General features: G+C 37.1%; 1 protein-coding gene across 1 annotated transcript; it reads left to right on the top strand.

Annotated features, from left to right (window-relative positions):
• Positions 1-307: 307 nt before the first annotated feature.
• Positions 308-17410, top strand: LOC137393145 (uncharacterized). Its single transcript, XM_068079572.1, has 14 exons — positions 308-321; positions 5556-5645; positions 5784-5969; positions 6480-6663; positions 6796-7289; positions 7450-7543; positions 9446-9568; positions 10007-10151; positions 11389-11830; positions 13059-13232; positions 13656-13892; positions 14367-14522; positions 15179-15274; positions 16692-17410. Exons 2-14 carry the CDS (start codon positions 5565-5567, stop codon positions 16818-16820), a joined length of 2541 nt encoding a protein of 846 aa, XP_067935673.1. The 5' UTR covers positions 308-321; positions 5556-5564; the 3' UTR covers positions 16821-17410.
• Positions 17411-18045: the final 635 nt, after the last annotated feature.

Here is an 18045-nt window from a genome sequence, read left to right as displayed (position 1 = left end):
CGTTTTTAAATCAAGATACATGTATAGAAATAAAAGGCTTTAGTTTATTTAGTTTGAACCAGCACATCACTCCTAACTCTATGGCGTTTTAAAGGGGAGATAACTGCTTAGAAATAATGCGCTACATATAGAAAAATTGGTTGGTTACTGCATAAGGTAGTCCGAATATCTGCTCTATGTTCTGATTTACAAATAGACCTAACGACAGCGTCAATTTTTATTGTCGAGACGCATCGCTAATTCAGTTTCTTGCATTACCCGGTCTAGGTGTAAAACTCACTTATATTGCGTGGCTGTTGGAAATTTTTGATTTCCCCACAGGTTGGATAACGTTTAAATTTATGTTGGTTATTATACGATCTAATTAAAAGTATACTCTTCTGCTTCGAATAAACGTGTTAACTGTATGATGTTGGGGTTTCGTAAGTTGCAGAGTTGATTATAATCTTTTATCTTTCTGACTAGGAATAAGTAGGAACCGAGGATCTTTATCGATCTAAAATTGGTTAAGGCCAATATATACCGTAATCGAAAAGTTTCTAACGTTTAAAATACAAAATATTAAACAATGCTTAGATAATGGAAAAAAATTATGGATGGGTTTAAGACTGCACTGTCATATACAACTCGTAAGGAAAATGTTTCAGCTCTCATCCTATCTATGTACATGCACTTTAAAGATGCTCGCTAAATACTTGCTCGTGGCCTATCGAATCTCATGATATGCTTAGTTATGAAAATACCTAACCGTAAATAACTGGTATACAAGTTGTCTATTTCAAATGTTGAAATAAACCAAACGCTGTACAATACGGTCAAATGACAATAAATTATATTAATACGATGTTAACTGTATTACCTTTGCAACATCCTGACCTGTGTCTCAAGTTTTAGCAATATCGAAGCAATTTAGGAAGTCTAATGTGAAAGGACTATAATTGTTTTTTGTATTAATCTTTAGAAAGCTTTATCTAGCGCACTTAATTTGTCTTTAATCGTTGTATTAATTTTCAAATAAGTAAACTTGTTTTTGTTTTGGTACTTTTGGTTTTTGTTTTTGTTTTGGCTTTGCAGACTAACGTTACAGCATTACAGCATTGGGCCACACAGTGGGGCATGACATTTAATCCAGAAAAGTGTATCCACATGCAGGTGGGCAGGTCGACACCAGATTTTAAACTTTTTATGAACGGAATTTTTATACCACAGGCGAATGGTCTGAAATATTTGGGGGTTTTCATACAAAGCGACATCAAGTGGCACGAGCATATTTTAAACATTACTAAGAAAAGTAATAAGGCACTCGGACTTATCCGACGCTGCCTTTTTAATGCAAGCATATCAACAAAAATTGTCGCCTATAACACAATTGTTCGACCATTACTCGAATATGCCTGTCAGGTATGGTCACCGCACGCAAAAGGCTTAACTGACAAATTAGAAACAATTCAAAGACGGGGGGTTCGATGGATTTTCAGACTCGGGCCTATGGATAGTGTCACAGAGTGCATGCGTGTAAATAACATCCAAGAACTAAAAGATAGAAGAGAAGATTTGGATTTGAAATTTTTAAAAAGAATTGAGTTTGGTCTATATGAACTAGACCTCAATAACTATATCTCTTTTAACCCATCCCACCAAACCCGTCATGGAGTAGTCCACCCACATTTTAGGATAGACCAATATAGGCACTCTTTTTATAATAGAATGGCACCGAATGTTGTGGGTCAGGGCGTTGATGACTCCCTCAGTTTTTAATACGATCTTAGTGTTGCAACAAATTAGGTTTTAGCGTTCTTATCAATCATTTTATCTCAAATTTTATGTTCATATAATGCCCTCGGGCGTATTGGACAGATTCGAATATATATATATATATATATACTTCTGGATACAATTAGTTTACTAATCACATTCAGTTCAGTACAGCACACCGCTTTCCAATTCTTGGTACCGGCGAGTTTTTTTTACTGAAAAAACATGTTTGTTGCTCGTCTTATGCTGTTGAAAGGGCAGAAATATTGTTAGCTTCTTATTTTCTGTAAATTGTCAGTTGGAAACTACCTCTCATGAACTTTTCTATTGAGCTATGCTTGCAGCAAATGTTTACTATAATTGATAATCCCACACATGTAACGTCCATAACAACTCCTTTTTTTAACAGTCTCTACGATTATTATAGTGACATATCGGAGTGAACAGTTGAATAACTCATCACAAATATCATCAATTTGAGAAATTAAAAAAATCATCAGAGCACAATAAAGTACCTGGCATAAAAAACTGAGTTACTCAATGCGAACTTATCCATATAACTTTAAAATACAGTTTTTTATTATACTCAACACTCGACAAAAGTTTTTCAAGGGAAATTTAATGTACAACATAAAAAGTTTTAGTCAATTATATAAAGTCTTTTGTAGAAACTTTTTGGTAGCCATAAAGTTTAAATAAAACACATTGAAAGGCCTGTCTCTCATTAAACAACAAATTCGAAAATTCTTTTTTAGAATACAGAATCAGCGCTCGACCATTCTTTTTACTGTCAAACTAAGCATGAAGTGTTAAAACTTAATCACTTTCAGAGCTGTGCAGAAATTTACAAACTCCTAAAAATAAACAAGTATATTAAAGTTGTAAAAATATGGTTTTTAAAAGAGAGGATACATAAAAAAAACTGGAGGATAAGCTTTAAGCTTTGCTCTCCAGGGCGTTTCACAAAGTCAACAAAATATATATATATGCTGTAGGTAGCACAGAGAAGTCATGTAGCGGTATATTTATATGCCTGGGATACATGGCTAATAGCATACAAGGTTTTATGTAACACGTGTTTTTTCACAAGAGGATGAATGTAAATGTATCAAACTTCATCAAAAGAAGTGATGACGATCTCAACAAGATTTCTGGTTTATACACTTGCTAGAATTAATGTTGCTTGTTTGAGAAGTAGCATCATTTTATTATTAGCATATACCCTACAGGATGAAAGTATTCGATGGGTTTAATTTGTGATTTCGCGAACAGTCTATTCTGGGAATTATTAATTTCCGCGAATATTTAGTTCTATTTTTAAACACAAGGGAACATAACTACTGCCTCAAATTAAAAAAAGCCGCTAGGCAGAAATAGTAAACATAGCTGAGGTTCAAATTTTAAAAAAATCATCGCCGAGGCTTTGAGTTAATCCCATTACCAATGCATCACACTTTACAAAATTATTCAAGGTTGTCACAAGTTATTCGGCATGGCGTCGTCATCGCAAAAACTTTTTTTACATTAAAATCGACTCCATCAGCCTCTAATACCGAAGTTGATGACGATAATGATTCCGATCTGGACATTATGGTATGTTTTGATTTGCAATGCAGATACGTTTTTCCATAATTAACTGCGTTAGTTCATTCTCTTGTTTAAAAACTGATCGCTTTCATTCAATACTTCAGCTATTGATACTTAGCATGATCGACTTGTAGTTGTCAGCTAAATAGAAACCTAAACACGTGGGTTAACTGTATTGGTAGCTGCAATAGAGTTAACCCTTAATAGAGAGTGATTGTGTTCATCCGTGAATAAATTAGTCCGCGAATATGCATGAAGAAGGCAATTTGCGCGAAACTTAACTCCGCGAATATTTTCATCCTGTAGGGTATTCATTATTTTGAGAACCATGAGGAGAACAAAGAGAATAGGAAATTGTAAACCAATTTATGGTAGCGTAAAAGCCATACAAAGACATGGCCTAATTTGTGGCATAATGTTTATAAAAATAATTGGCTACCATCTACGCGTATATTACTAAAGAGGCTGTTATTGTGAGACCATGTCGTTGCATTGAATGCATGAAATATACCTGTATCTATATACAGTCAAACATGGATTACTCGGCCACGGATAGCTCGAAAACATGGTTAATTCGAACGGTTTCTTTGGTCCGTTCCCACGTAATGATAAATTGCTATAGATAACTCGAACTCAACACTGTTAATTCGAACTGTTTTTTTGCCCAACGGCTACCGAAACGGTTGTTATCGCTTTAGAAAATCACTTTATTCAAAGCCATAGAGGTAAACCTCATCTTTTCGTAATTCATAAGCGTTGTTATTACCACCATCGGCAAAATAATTTTGTCAACGACTTTTCTAAAGGTTTGGTCAAATTTGATTTATACTGCTATACGATTAATAGCACGGGCTTGCCGGGTCACGCGCGCAAGGATTTTCGCCACGCACATACAAAACAAAAACAGCATGTTGTTTTGTATGTGCGTGGCGAAGATTATTGAGTGCGTGACCCGGCTAGCCCGTGACGAATAGTTTTCCGACGTTGATTCCGTGTTGAATCAACGTCGGAATGTTGAATGTTTAAAACGTCTTAAAATTGTTTTTATTAAACGTATACGTTGTCATAGCTAAAAAAAACTATTCATCGTTTGACCTAAACACAGAATACGTGTGTACATTCAATAAGTATCCATTCAAAAAGCGTGAGTGATATACAATGTACCGTTAAACCTCGTAAAACTTTTAATTGAACTGCCTCGGAGTGTTGCTCTTAACGAATCCCAGGTAAAGTAAGGGATTTTTCTTTGGTAACTTTTTCTTGAAGTTGCATAAACTTCAAAAAAACTCGGCAAAATTGATCGTGGGGAAAACGCTCAAAAGAAAAAGATGTCTTTTCTTTTGAGCATTTCAACAACGATCAATTTTTGCCAATGTCAATCTAAAAAAACGTCCTGGCAATAACATCACCTCAAACAACAAACCAATCTCAAGTGATAGAATAATCTCTATACTTTTTGATAAAAACGTTTTAAACTTTACATTAGAAGCATTTAATTTGAAACAAGCCATTTGTGCTTTTGATTTATATTATAGTTTGCATATGTACATGTATCTACTAATAAATAAGTAAATACATGGACTTGTGACAGTGCTCTGATAACTTGAATGCTCTGATAATTCGAACACTTTTGCTCGGTCCCGTGAAGTTCGAGTTATCCATGTTTGACTGTAGTTACTAAATATGGTAGGCTGTCAACCCTTACCCTAAGGCTACTTTCAATTGGTGCACCATTTTCTTAGTCAAAGTTGTTAACCTGTTAGCAAAGCTGTTTTCCATCCATGAAATATGGATATGGTGATGAAACATTCTTCAAACACTAAAGTAAAGTTCTTCGAAAAGTTTTTCCAATTCTTTTCTGGTTTTTCATATACGCCATTCGCTTGCAATAACTTGAACACATTTTGTGATTCTGTGTAGTATGCATGTCTTATCACTGCCCCCTGTATGCTTACTCATAGTTCTAGTGTTTCTAGTAGAAAATGATGAGTTATAACGTTGAGCAAAAGGACAAACCTGACAAGCAATATTCACTTGTCAGGCGGCTTTTTCTTGTAGACATTTTTTATTGCAAAATCATAAAACAGCTGGATATTTTTTTCTAATAACTGATATCCCCATTATTAATATCTCGAATTACTTCAGAGCTAATGAAGCTCACACATTAGGTCTGTTACTACATGTATATGATTCAGCTCTTGCTTCTCTTGCAGCTTTTTACAATGTCAGATGATAGCCTTAGTTCACAGAAAATGCGCCAGTCAGCCCTGGAAGCTGCCATAGAACGGGCAATAAAAGCAGAGGTGAGAACACGTAGCTTAAGCTTCCGTATTCGACTACTTCTGTACGTGTTTTTCAGCGTATGCTTTTTAGAATTTTACTTGCTACTGATGCTAGTGTCTTTTATGAAACAACTAACTACTAGTTAACATTTGTTGCAGAAAGCATATTTAAATCTCAAATTAGAGAGTTATATTGAAAAGATGCAGAATGCCACTAATGTGGCCGAACAAGAGTATATAGCAAAAAAGAATTTATACAGCAATCTGCCAGACCAGGAGCGGCGCCTCAAGGATGAGTTCCAAAAAAGGACTAGTGATATAAATATGAGGATAGACTCAGCTAAGGTGAGTCCGAGTAGATCATAAACTGATAGTCTTATATTGTCCCTAGCCCATCACCCCTCATTATCGATCAGCTACATGCCATAGTTTTTCGAGTCCAATATGATTTCTCTTTTTAGGCAATCGTTATGGGACCTTTTAGGAACTTTTAAGCCAGATTTACTGACGACCCAAAAATAATTGGACTACGGAAATAACAGAAGTTTTACAAACAATGAACAAATGACGTGATTAAGATAACTTTGATTCTGTTTTGTAAAATGTGAAAATTATTGGAATGTTTTTGATAGCATTTCTCACATTTAATTAGTTTGTCACATTCGCCGAAACTGTTTAATCCTATGTTCACTCCGGAGATAGTACAATTAAATTGTTCTTTTAATATTTAACAAAGCATTGCATGGATAGTCATGTTTGGTGAAGAATGGATTTCTGAATAACTAGACTAGAAGAGCGTAGTAACAAATAACTGTGTAACTAGAAGAGTTCTGCTAATAGTAACCTATTTTGCAGGAGATACATGCCATGTGTTTAGGAGCCCTTGATAAAGGTTTCTGTATGGATGAGCTCCCTCTTAATTCAACCGATAGCAATGAAGTGCGTACGATTATAAACAACCTGCTCAGAAGTAAAGAACGCAGGGAGAATGTCGGAGATAAGCATGATTCATATGGCAGTAAGATAGCAACTGATCCAGGTAAGTCATATTTCACTATCCTTTGTCTTGGCTATTTGACAATTACGTTGCTGAAATAAGTTAGTGTGTTTATTGCTGGCTTCACCTCCTTTAAACACATTTTCAACGCTTCATTCACTTGTTCATCTGCAGGTGGCATGCAAAATGGTTATATGGCGTATGCGCAAGGAACAACTAGTATGTCTCCTAACAGAACGCAGAGGCCATTATTGAATAATGGAGGAAACTTGTCAACACCTTCAAGCCAGTTGGCCACCTCCACTGCCTTTGCTTCCGGCCAGCCATTATACAGCCCCCAACCCGATTCAGCCCTCTCCCAATATTATGGGTCTGAACAACAGCGGCGGACAGGGCAGTCTCAGAGGTTGTTGGCAAATCAAGTATATTTACCTCAGCAGCTTTCTCATCAGTCCAACCCACGAGGCATCATGATGAACGGCTCAAATGCCCTCGGTGTTTTCTCAGCTAAAAGCCTGACCAATGGTCAAGCAGTTGGCAATAATCAGCACCTACTCGCTATGAGGGCTCTGTCTGGATCCCAGCCTACAAAGACTACGTCGTCCGTAAATGACCTTGACAACTTTGTTATTGATGATGAAATGTTTTCAGCGACGCCATCAACTCAAGTAAGATTGTTTCTTCTTAGGTTATGCCTTTCAAGTTTCAACTTTTGACTTGGATGAAAGTGCATGATGGTAGCGTCTTAGTTATGTTTTGCTATTAGATCCATGATTAATAATTTAGACATTTTCTGGTGTTAGTATAGACTTTGAGTGCATGTTTTAGATGTTCAACGATGCTAATATTCATAATGGAGCCACTGCAAAGCCTCTAGAGAAAACAACTAAGCTTATTGAAAATTTACCATCTGCCTCTTCAGGTACTTGTACTGTCAGGAATTATGCTACCTTAGTTTTATTATGGTGTGGTTGTTCTATAAAGGAGTTGCATGAGTTCTATCATGAGTTGTGCTATCATTTATACTATCATGAGTTGTACTATCATGAGTTGTACTATCAGGAGTTGTACTATCATGAGTTGTACTATCAGTTGTACTATCAGGAGTTGTACTATCAATTGTACTATCAGGAGTTGTACTATCATGAGTTGTATTATCAGGAGTTGTACTATCAGGAGTTGTACTATCAGGAGTTGTACTATCAGGAGTTGTGTTATTAGGAGTTGTGTTAGCATGGGATGTAGTAGCATGAGATGTATTATTATAGTTAGTTTTGATGCATTAGGCTGCTATAGACAAATAGTCTTTTTCTTGATGCAGAAAAGATTGCAGCAGTGCTGATTTTTACTCGTAATGTTTCAGCGTAATGTTTTTCCACACTTTATTATTGACAGTTTAGGCTTCTTCAGGTTTACCTGTATTTAATACTCCTTGTTACTGATAGTATAGGGTTCTTCAGGTTTACCTGTATTTAATACTCCTTGTTACTGATAGTCTATGGTTTTTCAGGTTTACCTGTATTTAATACTCCTTGTTACTGTTAGTCTAGGCTTCTTCAGGTTTACCTGTATTTAATACTCCTTGTTACTGATAGTCTAAGCTTCTTCTGGTTTACCTGTATTTAATACTCCTTGTTACTGATAGTATAGGATTCTTCAGGTTTACCTGTATTTAATACACCTTGTTACTGATAGTATAGGATTCTTCAGGTTTACCTGTATTTAATACTCATTGTTACTGATAGTTTAGGGTTCTTCAGGTTTACCTGTATTTAATACTCCTTGTTACTGATAGTCTAGGATTCTTCAGGTTTACCTGTATTTAATACTCCTTTTTACGGATAGTATAGGGTTCTTCAGGTTTCCCTGTATTTAATACTCCTTGCTACTGATAGTATAGGATTCTTCAGGTTTACCTGTATTTAATACTCCATGTTACCGATAGTCTAGGGTTCTTCAGGTTTACCTGTATTTAATACTTCTTGTTACTGATAGTTTAGGCTTCTTCAGGTTTACCTGTATTTAATACTCCTTGTTACTGCTAGTCTATGGTTTTTCAGGTTTACCTGTATTTAATCCTCCTTGTTACTGATAGTCTAGGGTTCTTCAGGTTTACCTGTATTTAATCCTCCTTGTTACTGATAGTCTATGGTTCTTCAGGTTTACCTGTATTTAATCCTCCTTGTTACTGATAGTATAGGGTTCTTCAGGTTTACCTGTATTTAATCCTCCTTGTTACTGATAGTCTATGGTTCTTCAGGTTTACCTGTATTTAATTCTCCTTGTTACTGATAATCTAGGGTTCTTCAGGTTTACCTGTATTTAATACTCCTTGTTACTGCTAGTCTATGGTTCTTCAGGTTTACCTGTATTTAATACTCCTTGTTACTGTTAGTCTATGGTTCTTCAGGTTTACCTGTATTTAATACTCCTTGTTACTATTAGTATAAGGTTCTTCAGGTTTACCTGTATTTAGTACTCCTTGTTACTGATAGTCTAGGCTTCATCCAATGTTGCAGCTGGTATTCCAACTAGACAGCCAACATAACCTGTCTGAAGTATTTTTTATGTCTCTATATCTCACCAGTTTTATGATCTGTTAGCAAGTAGTACTCTTTGCACTGGCTGCTTTATCAACATCAATCTTATCCTAGCATTATTGAGTCTATTAAGCTCATATATGCCCTTTATCTAGTAATCTAACACAAATGTTCTATAACCTTCAGCTTGTCAGCCAGACTTAGCAAGACATTCATTCAAGGTTTTACCTTCTCTTGAGGGGACAGTAGCTTACAATTGTGATGTCAATGGTATTTCATTTTAGATGTCAGAATGGACAGTGTAGAGAGTATAGAGGAGACAATGTCAGATGCTGGTTCAGATGAGACAGAGCATTCCATTAGTGATGATGAGGAGTTTGCTACTCGTTCGCTAGCCATTAGTCAAGGTATGGGAGTTAGCTACTCGTTCACTAGCTACTCGTCAAGGTATGGGAGTCAGCTACTCGTTCACTAGTTACTCGTCAAGGTATGAGTGTTAGCTACTCGTTCACTAGTTACTCGTCAAGGTATGGGAGTTAGCTACTCGTTCACTAGTTACTCGTCAAGGCATGGGAGTTAGCTACTTGTTCACTACTTACGCGTCAAGGTATGGGAGTTAGCTACTCATTGACTAGTTACTCGTCAAGGTATGGGAGTTAGCTACTCGTTCACTAATTACTCGTCAAGTTATAGGAGTTAGCTACTCGTTTAACTAGTTTTTAGCTAATTTTTGTATAGTCAGGGTACGTAATAGCGTCAACTTATTTCTCAGCCTTCAAGGTATGCAATAGACATGGCAGCCTGTACAACTGCATATATATGTCTGCTGTGACGTGTGGTTGCAGGTTCTTCGAGCATTGCCAATAAACCGAAGGAAATAGCAAAAGAGACAGCATTAATTAAAAAAGACCCTCTGGACTCTGTAGACTGGAATGCTGAGCCATGGCTTAATATAGTGCAGCAATCAAGTGTTAAATTCAAAATCAACAAGTAAGTATAATTTGTCATGATGGCGATACAGTGCACCCTCAGGATATGCTTTTAACCCGTTTTAGGGTTAGCATCGTATGGAGGAAATCGTATGTAGGAGTATAGAGATCATACTAATTATATAATGCAAACTTACCTTGGTAAAAATCATCAAAATTTTATACAAGTACTGTACATATTAAAAATTAGTAACAAAATAGTATGTTAACCTTAGTAACTATAGTTATCTACAGTAACTTTAGTATATTTATTGGTTATGATCAGCATTAAGTAACTGCAATGTGCTATGAGCAGTACTACGTACCGTAGAAAGTTCTTACCTTTAAGACAGACGTACATATAACATAAACTTTGAATTCACTTTAAATAAGTTTAGTTTACCAAACACAAGCTAAATTTTAGTTTGTATTTTTAACTATTTTACTGAATTTCAACTTATTATCACTAAAATTTTATCACCTACATTGTATTAGTTTCTCGCTTCATTTTTAATAGCTGACCTAGCTGACCTCATTAAACCTTTTTCAACCTAATTCAGCAAGAAAGCCCGAATGATACTGTTTTTGGTATGAAGTGGATTTTTGTTAGCGGGTTAAGAGAAGCTGGCTGACACATTGACTTTCTGTTTGAAGGGATTGCAACTTTAACTTTGCTACTGGTTTTAAAAAAATTACCGTTTTACACACGAGAACTGCTTAATTGACAGAAATCGGTTATCCTGTCTCTTTTAGGCATTGTGCAAATGTTTTCGGCGAATATCATTTCGGCTTCTTTGTTATTTTGACGTACGTAATTTATGCACACGGACTGCCAAATTTTAACTCCGGCGAAAATGTTGTTGAATTCATATGGTGAAATAAGATTCGTATAGTGAAGTGAAAAAATCATCATGTTCCACTTCGGAAGGTGAAAAATCGTATATCAGGGTGATTGTATCCTGAGGGTGCACTGTACCTACGCTATAAGATGGCTATACCGGTGATGTGCTATACCTACACTATACGATGGCTATAACAGTGATGGGCTATGCCTACACTATATGATGGCTATACCAGTGCTGGGCTCTACCCATACTATATGATAGCTATACCGGTGATGTGCTATACCTACAGTAAATGTGCTGTGTGTATATCTAGGGAGTACTGTTTTATATCCAGGAAGTGCTGTATACATAAAGAAGGATTCTTATTGAGTCTGTGTAAATCGCATTATAACATGATTCATGTTATTTTGACAGGAAGGCAGCCACGCATTTTTTGCAGGCAGCCCTGAATAAAGTTGGAGATATTTCACAGCTCGACGCAGTTTGGGCTGAGGCAGAAAGAAGCATATCTAAAGCTCTCAAGCCGGCACCATTAGCATCGAAGCAGGAAGTATCTGTTTCAACTTCTAAACCAACAAGCAGCAATGAGCCCATTTCTAGTGGCCCTCTTAGTAGCGCCCTTTCCAGCACAGCACCTGCCAGTACTGCTACTATTGTTAAAGCACCTGCTGGTACCGTCTCAGCTATCAAAGCTCCAACGAGTGCTACCAGCAAACCAGCAGTTGGAAGCTCCAACAGAGGATATAGCAACTATAAGACTGTCATGTGCAAAGACTGGCTTCAGAATAAAAAATGCCCAAGGAAGGAATATTGCACATTTGCCCATGGTAAAGGGGACCTCAAGACATATCTACAGGTTTGTCAGTATTTGTCAGTATTTTGTACATTATGCCAAAACATACCATTATGTGAAAACATATCGTTGTCAAAGCTACTAGATCATTCATTCTGAACACGGAGGGATTGGCTGAAGCTCGCCAATTTCTCCGTGTATTAGCTATGCGCATTGAGCTTGGGTTTCTTCGCATACTTATGTTTGTCAGTAATCCTGTATCTGAAATCAGCTAGTTTCTCAACACTCAGATCGGTCACTTGCTCTTTTCCTAGTCATAGTCCTTAATGTGAGCAATACCACATCCTAATGTGAACAATATCACACCTTAATGTGAACAATATCACACTTTAATGTGAACAATATCACACTTTAATGTGAGCAATATCTCACCTTGATGTGAACATTATCACACTTTAATGTGAACAATATCACACTTTAATGTGAGCAATATCTCACCTTGATGTGAACATTATCACACCTTAATGTGAACAATATCACACTTTAATGTGAACAATATCACACTTTAATGTGAGCAATATCTCACCTTGATGTGAACATTATCACACTTTAATGTGAACAATATCACACTTTAATGTGAACAATATCACACTTTAATGTGAGCAATATCTCACCTTGATGTGAACATTATCACACTTTAATGTGAACAATATCACGCTTTAATGTGAGCAATATCACACCTTAATGTGAGATATATCACACCTTAATATGAGCAATACCACATCCTAATGCGAACAATATCACACTTTCATGTGAACAATATCACAGGTTAATATGAGCACTATCACACTTTAATGAGAGTCATATCACACCTTAATGTGAGATATATCACATTTTAATGTGAGCAATATCACACCTTAATTTGAGCAATATCACACCTTAATGTGAGCAATACCACATCCTAATGTGAACAATATCACACCTTAATGTTAACAATATCCCACTTCAATGTGAACAATATCACACCTTAATGTGAGCAATACCACACTTTAATGAGGGCAATATCACACTCTAATGTGAGCAATATCACACCGTAACGTGACTCATACATGTGCATGTCAACTAGGTCAACCACTACTTTATGAAACTACATATTTTCATGTAACTCCTTTTTTCTTCAAAACTGTAAAACTCTCAACCCCATTTGTCACTTTTCTATGTAGAATTCACATGGTATATTTATGAACATAACTGTAATACAACATGTAACGCGCGACTGTTCTATCCACAGCCTCAGCTGACCACCCCAGCCGCCCCACGACATTCCTTCTACAAGGTGATTGAATGTAAACACTACAAGGAGACACAGCGATGTAATTGGGGAGATCAGTGTATATTTGCTCATGGGAAGGAAGAGCTCCGCGATCCATCAGCCAATGACGAGCTCTCTGACTCAACGGCACAGGTAACCGCACTGACTACCTATACGAGAGTGCTTTGAGGCTGTGTATATGCTAGCACTGACTACCTATACAAGAGTGGTTTGAGGCTGTGTATATGCTAGCACTGACTACCTATACAAGAGTGGTTTGAGGCTGTGTATATGCTAGCACTGACTACCTATACAAGAGTGGTTTGAGGCTGTGTATATGCTAGCACTGACTACCTATACAAGAGTGGTTTGAGGCTGTATATATACTAGCACTGACTACCTATACAAGAGTGGTTTGAGGCTGTGTATATACTAGCTAATTTTCCCTCATTGGCTGATGAGTGAAATTACCAAACTTTGTCTATACTATTCTCTGTCGACTATAAATATGTATTAAATCTGGTAATAAGTCTGTATTGTCTAGATTATTAATCTGATTGGCTTTTCTATTTTTAGACCGTCGATCCAAATGAGCCGCATGCTGAGCCGTGTGAAGGCCAACAGTGCCCTCACAAGCTGGAGTTTCTCCTGAAGAAGACTCGCATGTGTCCGAGGCACAAGGAAGGGCTGTGTAAGTTCGATAAGGACTGCAAGTTTGCTCACAGTCGAAAGGAACTTAAACCGATGCCGAAGTGGGAGATGTGCCAGCGCTACCTCGTCAAGAAATGTATGCACATGCAGAACCCAGAGAGGGTGAGTTCACCTTTATTATGCCCTCTACCGGCATACTGCCATTGGAAAGGATGGGACACCGACAAGATCTACTCTCTTGTAGTGTGTATATGACAGCTCTGATCTTTTCTAGTGTGTATATGACAGCTTTAATCTTTTCTAGTGTGTATATGACAGCGCTAATCTCTTGTAGTGTGTATATGACAGCTATAATCTCTTGTAGTGTGTATATATGACAGCTCTAATCTCTTCTAGTGTGTATATGACAGCTTTAATCTCTCGTAGTGTTTATATGACAACTCTAATCTCTTGTAGTGTGTATATGACAGCTGTAATCTCTTGTAGTGTGTATATGACAGCTCTAATCTCTTGTAGTGTGTATATGACAGCTCTAATCTCTTGTAGTGTATATATGACAGCTCTAATCTCTTCTAGTGTGTATATGACAGCTTTAATCTCTCGTAGTGTTTATATGACAACTCTAATCTCTTGTAGTGTGTATATGCCCACTCAAAGGAAGAGTTGAGAAGTAAACCAGCTGAGATGAAGGTGAACAAAAAAGCACAAGGTACAGTCACTGGTGGCAGACCGATACCACCAGGTTCCCGATATGTTCCATGGGCTGGACAGGACAAGCATCCAAATACAACTGTAGGTTCTACCTGTCTCCATGGCTGAGTTCTGCTTTTTAGTACATGATGTCATTATGTTGACATTATCATGACTGGCATTATGTTGCACATTTTGACATGATGTTTACTGACACGCCGTGTACTCACACACTATGTACTGATATACTGTGTACTGAAATACTGTGTACTGATATACTGTGTATGGATATACTGAGTACTGACATACTGTGTACTGATATACTGTGTACTGATATACTGTGTACTGACATACTGTGTACTGATATACTGTGTACTGATATACTGTGTACTGATATACTGTGTACTGATATACTGTGTGCTGATATACTGTGTGCTGATATACTGTGTGCTGACATACTGTGTACTGTCATACTGTGTACTGTCATACTGTGTACTGATATACTGTGTGCTGACATACTGTGTACTGACATACTGTGTACTGATATACTGTGTACTGATATACTGTGTGCTGATATACTGTGTACTGATATACTGTGTACTGATATACTGTGTCCTGATATACTGCCTTATGATATACCGTGTACTGACATACTGTGTACTTATATACTGTGTCCTAATGTGCTGTCCTAATGTGTCCTGTGCTTATATTGTATGTGCTCGTATTTTATCTGCTCACCCATGTCTTTACCATTGCAGAAGGACGGAGAGGAATGTTTGATATGCATGGGTCCCCTAATGGCATCAGAGAAAAAGAATCTGCTAAAATGTGGTCATAACACATTTCATGAGAGGGTGAGTACCAACCCGCTTCAACCGCTCTCAAATAATTAGATCTTTTTCGAAAAAGGTATAAATTTATTCCTGGCTAACTCTGTCGCTATCATAAGCTGCGTAGTATGGCTCGCAAAGCATTTTCGTGTGGCCTAGAGTGTCAGCAGCATTACAGTTATGAATTTTTACTAATTCTAGATCTATGGATCGGGTGCTTTTTATTGAACAGTAGTTAACTGCATCAGCACCTCTGAAGCATAGTAACTCTTTGTCATAGCTGTAGGGTGACTCGATACCCTAGAAGTCGACTGATTTTTCGGGTCGATACCAAGCCCTTTCACTTTGTAGAAGTCGATTGATTTTTCGGGTCGATACCAAGCTTTTTCACTTTGTAATTTTTGTGATATCTGCATTACTAGGTTTTACAAGAAATTGTAGCACTATTTGGTTTTATGTAACTATAAAATGGATTATATTTAATAGCTACACTACTACCTCACCACATACGATAGTTACACCACAACTATTTCGTATTTGATAGCTACACCACTGCATAATCACTTCTGATAGTTACACCACTGCATCATCACATCTGATAGCTACTCCACTGCCTCATCACATCTGATAGCCACACCACACTATTCCTAATTTGATAGCTACACAACTGTCTCATCACATTTGATAGCTACACCACTGCCTCATCACATCTGATAGCTACACCACTGCCTCATCACATCTGATAGTTACACCACAACTATTCCTTATTTGATAGCTACACAACTGTCTCATCACATTTGACAGCTACACCACTGTCTCATCACATCTGATAGCTACACCACTGCCTCATCACATCTGATAGTTATACCACAACTATTCCTAATTTAATAGCTACACAACTACCTCATCACATCTGATAGCTACACCACTGCCTCATCACATCTGATAGCTACACAACTGTGTTATCACATCTGATAGCTACACCACTGCCTCATCACATCTGATAGCTACACCACTGCCTCATCACATCTGATAGCCACACCCCAACTATTCCTAATTTGATAGCTACACAACTGTCTCATTACATCTGATAGCTACACCACTGTCTCATCACATCTGATAGCTACACCACTGCCTCATCACATCTGATAGCCACACCCCAACTATTCCTAATTTGATAGCTACACAACTGTCTCATCACATCCGATAGCTACACCACTGCCTCATCACATCTGATCACCACTACCACTACTCAACAGATAGACATACAACTGCTATTCCTTTTTTGTTACTGTTGCTCCCCTACTACTCCCACTACAGCTGTACAAACTTTACTGTATATAGCCAGTGTGTGACAATTTAGTCATGTCATTTAATGCTCACTAGTCATTGATTGAGCATATTAGTGAATGTACAGTGATGTGATGACACAATTTTACAGTGCATTAGCCAATGGGTGAATGAGGGAAGACCGAGTTGCCCAGTTTGCAGGGAGCCAGCGTCACTTCCTGATCTCTTCAAGGCGCCTGCGGGATTTCAGCCCGAAGAGTTTCCTGGTCTTGGTTTATAGAGGGGACAACTCTCAAATTGGTTTCAAGTTTCTCTACTTGATTAAATGTGCTCTTATTGAAAACTGTAATGGAATAAATGGTTTTTGCTGAGGTAGTAATAAACCTCTGTAGCACATTCTAATAATATGATATGATTGGCATATTTGCAGTCATGATGATGGCATCTTATAGACAATATGCATGCAGGTCATGGTTATAAATTAGTATTTGGAGAGTACTGTAGGAGAAGGCACTGGTTTTAGCAGGTTATTGACTAACAATATTATTGCTGGTCTACTGACCTCTTTGTATTGACTTATTGACCTCTCTATCGGTCTTCACCTATTGACCTCTCTATTTATTGACTTTTATCTATTACTACTTTCCAGTTTTTATAGTTGCTTTTGTTTTATTGCATATTTACGGCAATTTATATTTCATTGAAAATTAAAGGCAGGTTTGTGTTCATAGCAAGCACTTGCATGTTTGTGTCGCTTTTATGCCGGCTTTTTGCTCAATTGAGCATAGCCCCCTTTCCCAGCTTTCATACATTCGTACTCACATTTTATACAAATTTTTATTTAGATATTAAAGTTTGCTACAGCTATCATTAGCCATCTTTTGTTGATCATTAACATTGTGATGGCAGGTAAGGATGCGGACAGACAACTCCATTTGTATTCAGCCTGTTTATATATGAACAGGTCTTTTGGATGCTCCCATTGAGTCTTGTCTATAATTGCTGATTAGCGTGTTTAGAATGTGTTGTTTCTGACCCTAAAGTCATTAAAGCATTCTGATTTATTGCTACCGTTCCTATCCATGTTGCATCATCATTGCAGAAGTTGGGCAATTTTTAATCACATCTGAATAGAATGAATATAAATTTAACTCACACAAAATGTGGATGTTATCGCATCTAGCTAGTAGGAGTATAAAAAGGCCTGCATTTCAATTTTTGCTTTGAACAAAACGGCAATCAACCAACTTCCTAGATTGCATTGTACAAATAACTCGTCACACAAATGGCAGGCCAGGGTGAGCAAACTCTTAATTTCATTATAAAATGAATTGGAAAAGCTGCTATTTTTTAGAAAGTAAACTCCTATTACGTAGATTTTATAGCTTTTGCAAAAGGTATATCCTACTGTTGTATATACATGTGTATATCTTACAGCTGTATTTATAGGTGTATTATCTTACTGCTGTATTTGTAAGTATACATCTTACTGCCGTATATACATG

The sequence above is a fragment of the Watersipora subatra genome, chromosome 4, assembly GCF_963576615.1.
Source record: "Watersipora subatra chromosome 4, tzWatSuba1.1, whole genome shotgun sequence".
In the NCBI taxonomy this organism is placed as follows: domain Eukaryota; kingdom Metazoa; phylum Bryozoa; class Gymnolaemata; order Cheilostomatida; family Watersiporidae; genus Watersipora; species Watersipora subatra.
Note: the sequence above shows the minus strand (reverse complement) of the source record. Positions and strands in the feature narration are given on the sequence as shown.

Excerpts from the sequence above, each read along its gene's own strand:
- LOC137393145 (XM_068079572.1), top strand. The coding sequence starts at position 5,565 with ATGTCAGATGATAGCCTTAGTTCACAGAAAATGCGCCAGTCAGCCCTG. Across the intron at positions 6,664-6,795 it reads TAAGATAGCAACTGATCCAG|GTGGCATGCAAAATGGTTAT; the intron begins GTAAGTCATATT and ends GTTCATCTGCAG. Across the intron at positions 7,290-7,449 it reads CAGCGACGCCATCAACTCAA|ATGTTCAACGATGCTAATAT; the intron begins GTAAGATTGTTT and ends TGCATGTTTTAG.